General features: G+C 43.6%; 1 protein-coding gene across 1 annotated transcript; it reads left to right on the plus strand.

The window, feature by feature from the left end:
* Positions 1-4772: 4772 nt before the first annotated feature.
* LOC124143296 (zinc transporter ZIP10-like) lies at positions 4773-7222 on the plus strand. Its single transcript, XM_046512212.2, has one exon. It carries the CDS (start codon positions 5034-5036, stop codon positions 7071-7073), a length of 2040 nt encoding a protein of 679 aa, XP_046368168.2. The 5' UTR covers positions 4773-5033; the 3' UTR covers positions 7074-7222.
* The last annotated feature ends 2650 nt before the right edge of the window (positions 7223-9872 follow it).

The following is a 9872-nucleotide window of genomic DNA, read 5'->3' on the forward strand; positions in this document are numbered from 1 at the left end:
TTTTAGCAATGTTCAAGCAATATCACGGCGGGGGACACCAGAAATGGGTTTCACACATTGTACACATGTCGGGAATCGAACCTGTGTTTTCGGCGTGACGAGCGAACGCTTTAACCATTAAACGTCCCGACAGCCCCATTACAGATATGAGACTTATGTTTGGCATAAGAGCGGCATTACCACGAAGCAACCAATGCAAGTACATATATTTTAATGTTTGCTGTAGTATTGCTGATATGACAATATATGGATTTTGTACGCACTGATCATGTTTAAAAGTATCCACAGCCACAGTTTGGAAGTACAGTAATTCTCATATAAAAAATTATATGATGTGATCAGTTGCACATGTATGTCTCGCTGTCCAACCTATTTCACACAAGATTCGGTAGGAAGACGTGGGGCAAGAAATGCGAAATTCAATGTTGAATGGCATCTCACTGGTTAAAACTCAATCAAGACAAGACAGACTTCATCTTGATCGGATCCAAACACCAACTTAAGCATTGTACAGACAGAGTTTCATCATCTTCATATTGACAATAACATCATCTACCAGTCAGATACAGTAAATGTATTGGGTGTGGTTCTAGACCAACAACTTCCCATGAACCATCATGTTATACGGGTGTGTCAGACAGCAAAGTATCACCTCAGAAATATCGGAAAGCTAAGACCTCATCTCACAAGACCTTCAACTGCAAAGCTAGTTCTTTCTCCAGTAATGTCCAGTATGGCTTATTGCATCAGCCTCCTTACGAATGACAAAAGACCAGATGTACAGACCAGACTCCAGAAACTCCAGAACTCGACAGGCCAGCTAAAATCAGCCACGTCACTCCCATACTTTGGCTCCCAGTTGCAGCTCGCATTGAATTCAACAGCATACAAATGTGTCAACAACATTGCCCCCAAATATCTCACTGAACTCTTTCCACTCTACTCTCCATAGAGAACTCTCAGATCTCAACAACAGAAACTATTTTCTGTTCCCAAAATCAGAACATCCACGTTTGGCGAAAGAACATTCTCCTATTCCGCAGCGATTCTATGACACTCTTCCAGATAATGTGAAATTATCCCCAGATACAGATTAAAATAAAAAATGCAGCAAAGAGGGTTTGGGTGGTCCTGGCACAGTCAGGCTGGTTAGGCTCATCATCAGCTCAGGGCCCTTTCCCCCTCTACACGCAGCCCAGACAGCGAATGGGACTTCTCCCAAAAAGCGCTGCCTAGTCAAACCCACCCAGAACTTTTCGGAGAATATGAAGACTCCCCAACGCTGCAGCCTTCTGCAGATTGTCAGAAGGGCTGTATTCCTGGTAGCAAACCCGAGTACCCTCCCAATGTCAGTTAACAGATTGGGAGGTACCAAACCTAAGGCACCGAGAACAACTTGGTACTGATGCAAGCGTGACATTTCGAAAGCGAGGTCCGCATATTTGCCATGTTTTTCCTCAATCTTGACAATGACATTAGTGTCAAAAGGGACAGAAAATTCAATGATATATATATATATCATTGAATTTTTTGTATTATATATTATTTCATTGGATTTATCAAAAAAGGACAAGATCAGGTTTGTTGGCCTGGATACGTCTGACGATGTATACGGACCTATTCCAAAGACTTGTGTATTTATCATATTCCATGACGCCCTCAACATATTCTGGGTCGCACCATGGATGGATCCCTGTGTCAAAACCACAAGCATTGCGAGGACGGTAATAAAAGGATCGAGCCATTCAATCATGTCGCTTAAGATACTGTGTCTGTGCCTAAGCTGGGCATCCACTGAAAATGTGATGGACAGTCTAATTAAATTCATTACATAATCTACATTTCATATTTACATTTTGATGCAAAATCACATGCTGCCGGTTTCGAGTGGGGAGTGACTGGTCTTTAGCAGCAAACAGAAAACCTTCTGTTTCACTTTTCAGGCCAGTCGACTTCATCCAAGCGAAGGACTCTGCGGGGTTGCTGTGCTTCTTAACACACTTCACATAAACCCAATGAGTGAGTGAGTGAGTATGGTTTTACCCCGCTTTTAGCAATTTTCCAGCAATATCACGGCGGGGGACACCAGAAATGGGCTTCACACATTGTACCCATGTCGGGAATCGAACCCGGGTCTTCGGCGTGACGAGCGAACGCTTTAACCACTAGGCTACCCGACCGCCCTAAACCCAATGACGTGGTCGTTATTATTAATACTATTTTTTATTATTATGGTTTTGTTTGTTGTTTAACGCCGCACTCAGAAATATTCCAGCTATAATAGGGCGATATGTAAATGATAGAGTCTGGGCCAGACATCCAGTGATTGACATCATGAGCATAGGCCAACGGAAAATATGGGTTCCTGAAGGCCTATTCTACCCGGATATTCACGGACGACAAGTGTGTATTAATTATTGTCGTGTGTAGGCAAGTGTGTATTAATAACTGGCATTTGTAGGCAATTGTGTATTAATAACTGTCATGTGTAGGCAGGTGTGTATTAATTACTGTGTTGTATAGGGAAGTGTGTAATAATAAGTGTCATGTGTAGGCAAGTGTGTATTAATCACTGTCATGTGTAGGCAAATGTGTATTAATAACTGTCATGTGTAGGCAAGTGTGTATTAATAACGGGCATGCGTAGGCAAGTGTGTATTAATAACTGTCATGTGTAGGCAAGTGTGTATTAATTACTGTAATGTGTAGGCAAATGTGTATTAATAACTGTCATGTGTAGGCAGGTGTGTATTAATTACTGTAAAGTGTAGGCAAGTGTGTATTAATTACTGCCATGTGTAGGCAAGTGTGTATTAATAACTGTCATGTGTAGGCAAGTGTGTATTAATTACTGTCATGTGTAGGCAAGTGTGTCTTGAGTAATGTCATGTTTAGGCAGGTGTGTATTAATAACTGTCACGTGTAGGCAAGTGTGTATTATTAACTGTCATGTGTAGGCAAGTATGTATTTATTACTGTCGTGTGTAGGCAAGTGTGTATTAATTACTGTCGTGTGTAGGCAAGCGTGTATTAATTACTGTCATGTGTAGGCAAGTATGTATTTATTACTGTCGTGTGTAGGCAAGCGTGTATTAATTACTGTCATGTGTAGGCAAGTATGTATTTATTACTGTCGTGTGTAGGCAAGCGTGTATTAATTACTGTCGTGTGTAGGCAAGTGTGTATTAATTACTGTCATGTGTAGGCAAGTGTGTATTAATTACTGTCATGTGTAGGCAAGTGTGTAATAATAACTGTCATGTGTAGGCAAGTGTGTATTAATCACTGTCATGTGTAGGCAAATGTGTATTAATAACTGTCACGTGTAGGCAAGTGTGTATTAATAACGGGCATGCGTAGGCAAGTGTGTATTAATAACTGTCATGTGTAGGCAAGTGTGTATTAATTACTCTCTGACCACCCGTTAGTCGCTTCTCACGACAAGCATAGCCACTTTTTACAGCAAGCATGGGTTGCTTAAGATCTATTCTACCCCGGATCTTCACGGGTAGATATACCTATAGACTGCTTGAGATGAACACACATTATTCATTATTCATAGGCATCGTTCACAGCCGAAAATAAGTAATAAAACAACTTCGTAACAACGTGATTGCTACCTTTACAAATAAACATACCCAATAGTTTTCAGCACAAAAATCAAATGCACATTAACGACAAGTACCTTGACAAAACAATAAAGGCATATCTGCTTTTTACAGATCATGAAACTGTAACCGACGACTGAAAGAACACACTATAGTACTTGTTGTTTTATTATTTATATGTTGTGATTCACTGTTACGGAACATCCATGCCAGAGTTGTTGTTCAATCCCCCGAAGGCCTGATTTCCAACTGGACGGGGTCAAATGTATAGCACGCGCAGATGGGACAGAGGACCCCGCGAAAAAATATAGTGACGTATGAGACTGCCGACGAACATTCGTCACCACTCGCCCCTTTCCGTAACCTGCAAGAAGAGTCACGAGTCGCTATTCGGCTTGTCCCGGAATAACACGAGTTGGTCACGAATGTGCCGACGAAGACAATCAAGCCAATTTTGTCGAGACTCGGAAGTCATGAAAGGCTTCGTACCACATGAACGCATAATGCACAATGAGAGTAGGTAAAAGCAAAAACAGAAACACCTTCCACGAATGCATCACATAGTCACGTAACTTTTGGAACATCTTTACAATCCACCCAACATATAGTAATCTATTATGTAACACAGTACAGTACAGTACAGTAACTAACAACTAGTTATATCAATTATATGCATGCATTTCTAAAAATCATTGGGGCAGTTGCGTAGCTTAGTGGTTAAAGCGTTCGCTCGTCACGCCGAAGGCAGGGTACGATTCCCTGCATCGGTACAATGTAGCAAGACAATATCTGGTGTCCTACCACGCCGTGATGTGACTGAAATGTTGCCTGAAGCACTTAAACCAAACGCACACGCTCACTTCAGACATAAGGAACATAAATAAATAAAAGTGTTGTGTTACCCAACCAGGCATGTGTCTGGATTTCGGGATTCAAATGACCTGACCCATACTCTCTGTTTTTCTACCCGGGTAGCGATGACTGGTCGATCCACTATGTTGGAGTCAGTGATTTGTAGGGTACTTGCTGCCCTGCAGCTAACTCAAGATTACACATATTGTATTGCGACTCCTATATCAACAATAACACGGGTATGTTCATAAGGGCAAAGTGCGTGCTGTCTACAGGCTTACTCCTGAAGTAGTTTGTGTTAACCTTGTGTTTACCTTGTGTTTACCTTGTGTTTACCTTGTTTCATATTCATACCCCTCACGGCCCATAGACGTGGACATTCAAAGGAAATACCAGAGAAGCGCTTGTTGGCTTGATTATATAATAGTCAGTGATCTTAAAAGGAAGTCTCGCTGTTAGCTAACGGGTGTAGTTGTGAGTGGTTGACCCAGTGTCTCGCCTTCCTGCACACGGCACTGCCTTTCCTGAGCAAATTTTCACTGTCCGTCAGTGTAAGGGTAAAGCTGTATGTGAATGGTTCATCCAGAGGTTTGTCTTCCTCTGTTCCTTCCTACGGAGTGTAGAAGCTCACTGTCCGTCAGCATGGCGACTGCGACTGTGTTTATAATGTTAGTGATTGTTCTTGGGGGACTCTGTGATCTGAGTGTAGCCAGACGTTCCTTGAACGTTACAGAGAGTCCCGTCCGTCCCAGGCGCCAAGCTGTACACGTACACAAGCATACCAGTGGCACCCGGCACAGCCAGAGCTCCACTTACATCAAAGAAGAAGGGAAATATTTCCTGAAGAAGATATTTGAGAAATATGGACATGGGGAGAAAGAGATTCTCTTGGCTGACTTTGAATTGTTGTTAGGGCGAATAGGATTCGAACCCGAAAGGGTTGATGATGCCCATGGTCACGTGATGGAAGAACATGAGGGACCAGAACACCAAGTGGTCCGTGACCTTGAACCAGGCGCGAGCACCGAGAAGGGGGGACATGGCGATGGTGAGGGTGGAGGAAACACACACGTGAAACATGGCGTGGACAACGCTAGCCGCGACCATGAGAACAGTGGCCATGGGGAGAAGGTGAAGAGAGGTCATGGCGGGCATGGACAGAAAGGTCATCAGTCAAAGAGTGACCCTGACCACGCTGGTGGTACTGGTCACCATACTAATAAAGGCCGCAGCACACGTGTTCGCAGGGACTTGCAAACTAGACACAGGAAAGCATCCCGTGACTTTCCAAGGCTTGGCAGTGGCCCTGACGCCCAGTCTGTTGTCATCCACACCCACGACCTGCACACTGAATGCCTGTCTGTACAACAACTCATCCAACTCTACCATGCCGACGAAAGAGGTAAGATTGGCAAAAAGGATTTTTTATTCATGTCCCCTGCCATTGTGTACCAGCTTGACAATCCCCACTGCCGCCGTCGACACGACGAGATCCACCACCGCCACGTTGCGCCGACGTCCACTGTCCCTGCAGCTGCTCGAGTTTGGGGATACAGCACAGCTGCCGTCGTCGTCATCAGTCTCGTCGGCTTGTTGGGTGTGGCTGTCATTCCAATTATGCAGAAATTCTTCTTCAACCAACTGTTGCAGTTCCTCGTGGCCATGGCGGTCGGTGCCCTCACTGGGGACGCCATGCTCCATCTGCTACCCCACGCCATCGCCGGCGGGGAGACGGCAGCAGGCGCTGACAAGGACCACGACCACGACCATCTGGACAGTGTGTGGAAGGGACTTTGTGGGCTGCTAGGAATCTACTTCTTCTTCATCGTTCAGCGACTGATGGTCATCCTGACAGGGGCGAGGAACAGGAGGATGGAAAGGAAAAAGGCGAAGGCAAAACATGCATTCAGTGATGAACCAGATCTGTCCGCAGTTGCTGTGAAACTTTCCTCGTACAGCGAGTCTGATTCGGAAGAGGACGGTGACATGGTGACAACTGTCAACAGTGAGTCCCAAGCTGAACAAGCAGTGCCACTGAAACAGGAAACAACTCAGAAGGTCAGGGGTCAGTCAGCCACTGGTCACTCCCGCTCTGGACACGGGCACTCCCACATTGACGGCCCTCTGCCCGCCACAGTCTCCGCCGTAGCGTGGATGGTCATCCTTGGGGACGGCGTCCACAACTTCAGCGACGGCCTTGCTATCGGGGCTGCATTTGCTAACAGCATCACTGGGGGAATCAGCACCGCCATCGCTGTCTTCTGTCACGAACTTCCTCACGAGATCGGGGACTTCGCCGTGCTTCTGAAAGCTGGCATGTCAATCAAGCAAGCGGTTGTCTACAACTGTCTGTCCTCCGTGCTGTGTTTTGTTGGGATGCTTATTGGTGTGGCGCTGGGAAACATTGAGGAAGCTTCCATGTGGATTTTCGCATCTGTTGGTGGAATGTTTATCTACATCTCTTTGGTAACCATGGTACCGGAACTGACGTCAATGGATACCCAGAATCCACTCCGTGACCTGTTCCTGCAATGTGTAGGCGTGTGTGTTGGTTCAGGAATCATGTTGACCATAGCTGTTTACGAGGAAGACCTCCTTAACGTCCTTGGCTGACCATTGACTCACTCTCATTAAAAATGGGCACTAATTTGTATTCGCGTGATCGTGGCCTATAAAGACTGTAAGTCTGACTGAATGTAACCACAATTTAATCATTTCAGCGAATTTATATATGTATCTCACTGAATGAAATATATACCAACCTTGTAGGAGTTTGACAATGAAAAGAAAGAAAGGTGACAAGGATAATTGCGTGATCTGACAATGATCGTTGTGAACCAGATACTGATGCCAATGTTGCAATTCACACGTCATATCTGATATCTCCACTTATCATATAATGGGTAGGTTTCTCGGCAGGATAAAGCCAACGGATAAAAACGATATCCGTTGGGGTCATATGCGGATAGAGATGCAAATATCAAAGGTCAAGTAGGGATTACTTTCACTGTTTATAAACAAACATGGCGTCGCCCTCGTCATTCGGCGATCGAGTTAGAATTAACCATCGTGAATCTGGATAAACTACAGGGATAATTGCTATCATTATCAAAAGAACAGTCTAATATACTGAAACTTTGGAGATATAAATTTCGAAACATTTGCGAGGGCACGAGGCCTAGCCAAGCGGGATCAGTAGCCATATCTATGCTTGTAGACCTCTGCGGCTTGAAACCTTGTCCACAAATTAAAATAGTTGGATTTGGCCGAAATATGTTTGAATTGTTACCTTGTTTCGTTTTGTCGCTGTGTGTACATCTGACTACACTTCTTAATTAAAGTCAGATCTAAGTTCTCTTCTCGCTGCCGCTAAACAAAGATCTGAGGACCTCCCACAACGGGTCATGTCAGAACGACCTTTCGCGAACTTTGACCGACCACTGAAATTACTAACAAGAAGTCGACATCAGCCAATTAGAAAGCAGCTTTCTCGAGCTTTACGACACTCGTTTCAAACCTGGCGACTTCAATTTCAGACTACGCTTGAAAACTATGTTGACCCTGTTTGAAAACTGAACAAACAAACATTCTGGAATGTCTAATATATGGTTGAGCTTGTATGGCAGTGCTTCCCACATACTGTGCAACGCCTCTTCTGTTCAAATGTTTATCCCAAGGAAGCGAGTGATAGACGATGATTTTGACGGAATCAGTCGTACGGGCCGTAACTGCCGTTTGGAATACCCCGTGATAAAAAAAATCGTTTTCGAGGTTGCACGATCAGAAAACACATTCGGACTGTCACTTTCATGATCTGATAAGCGACGCTTTGATTGGTCGGATGAAAGGTCGTTCTAACGTGACCCGTAATGGGATGTCCTCAGATCTTTGTTTAGCGATAGCGAGAACTAAGATCTGATTTTAATGAGATTGCACAAATCATTGAATGTAACTGGCGACACAGAAACTAAATCCTATTGGTAAGCTGTACGGGAACTTATCATTTCACTAATGGAATTATCCGAGACTTACTATATGATTCCTGGTGTGTTGAAGTTGAGGCAGTGTATCCTCCTGTCATTGCTGGGGTGGGCTATCTCAATCTGTGATAACTGACGTACCTCGGGAGAGGCGCTATGTCAATCTGTGATCTGTTTTCATTTGCTTTTGGTACACAAGATATAACTCCCCTTTTCATTGTCATGCTTTAGCTGAAGTGCTTTTTGTTACAAATCTCTATATCAAGAATAAAAGTTATTTCTAGAAAAGTGAGAAGCACATTTCTGGTGTCCCCCGCCGTGATATTGCTGGAATATTGCTAAAAGCGGCGTAAAAGTATACTCACTCACTCACTCACTCACTATTTCTAGAAAAATGTAAATCATTCTATCGGAAAGCCTTCAACACCAGGGTTGTTATTGTTTTTTTCATGTTTTGAACTGCAAATGACATTTTTTGAGGCTCGGTTTCTCTTACTAATAAGTTTTTCGTTTGGTTTTCTAACGTTGGAGTCTCTAAATTTGTGAATTTTACGTAAATTCTGTCTTCATTGCGATCAGATGTATATATTTTTGTAGTAAACAATTCTTAACTCTTCCAAAGTACAATTGTCGTCTTTTATTACCGAATAACTATATTATAACTTTTATTATAACTGTATTATTAATTTACTGACATAATTTCCATTTTCTCAGTGACAGAAATAACTTGTTGGATTTTCTCCATCCTGATACCATTGCCTTCTATTTCTCTTACTTCCTCTTCTTTTATTTGTACCAGGTCTAATGTGTAGTTTGATAGTTCCGATAGGGTTTTTTAATCCATATGTTGAAAATTTCGCCTTAAGTCATCTTCTCGGTGATTTGTATCTTACTTTCAAATTATTTATTTTATTTTTTTTATTTATTTTTTTTATTCAATGAAAGAAAATAATTTTTTCCCCTTAACTCTCATTAAGAAGGTTTTTAGAAGTAAACTGTCATCTATTTTCCGTTTAATGTTTGACTCACTTTGTTCGCTGTCACTATTCTCAGAGAATAACTGAGAGAGAGAGAGGGGGGGGGGGGGAGTCGGGGCGGGAAGGGAAGACGAAGCCAGATACGGGGAACGGTACAGCGAAGTTGCTGCAGCGTTGTTGGGACAGATTCGGGGAAGGGACAGTCGAAGTAACTTGGAAAAGTGAGACGAAGTTGCTGCAGCGTTGTTGGGCCAGTTACTTGGAAGGGAGAGACTAAGTTATGCAGCGTTGTTGGGTCAGTTACTTGGAAGGGAGAGACGGGGTTGTGCAGCGTTGTTGGGCAAGTTACTTGGAAGGGAGAGACGGGGTTGTGCAGCGTTGTTGGGCAAGTTACTTGGAAGGGAGAGACTACGTTATGCAGCGCTGTTGGGCCAGTTACTTGGAAGGGCCCGACA

This window comes from Haliotis rufescens, unplaced genomic scaffold (assembly GCF_023055435.1).
Source record: "Haliotis rufescens isolate VD_foot unplaced genomic scaffold, xgHalRufe1.0.p SCAF_30, whole genome shotgun sequence".
Classification (NCBI taxonomy): Eukaryota; Metazoa; Mollusca; class Gastropoda; order Lepetellida; family Haliotidae; genus Haliotis; species Haliotis rufescens.

Bases quoted from the DNA above. Each gene is read 5' to 3' on its own strand.
- LOC124143296 (XM_046512212.2), top strand. From the start codon at position 5,034: ATGGTTCATCCAGAGGTTTGTCTTCCTCTGTTCCTTCCTACGGAGTGT.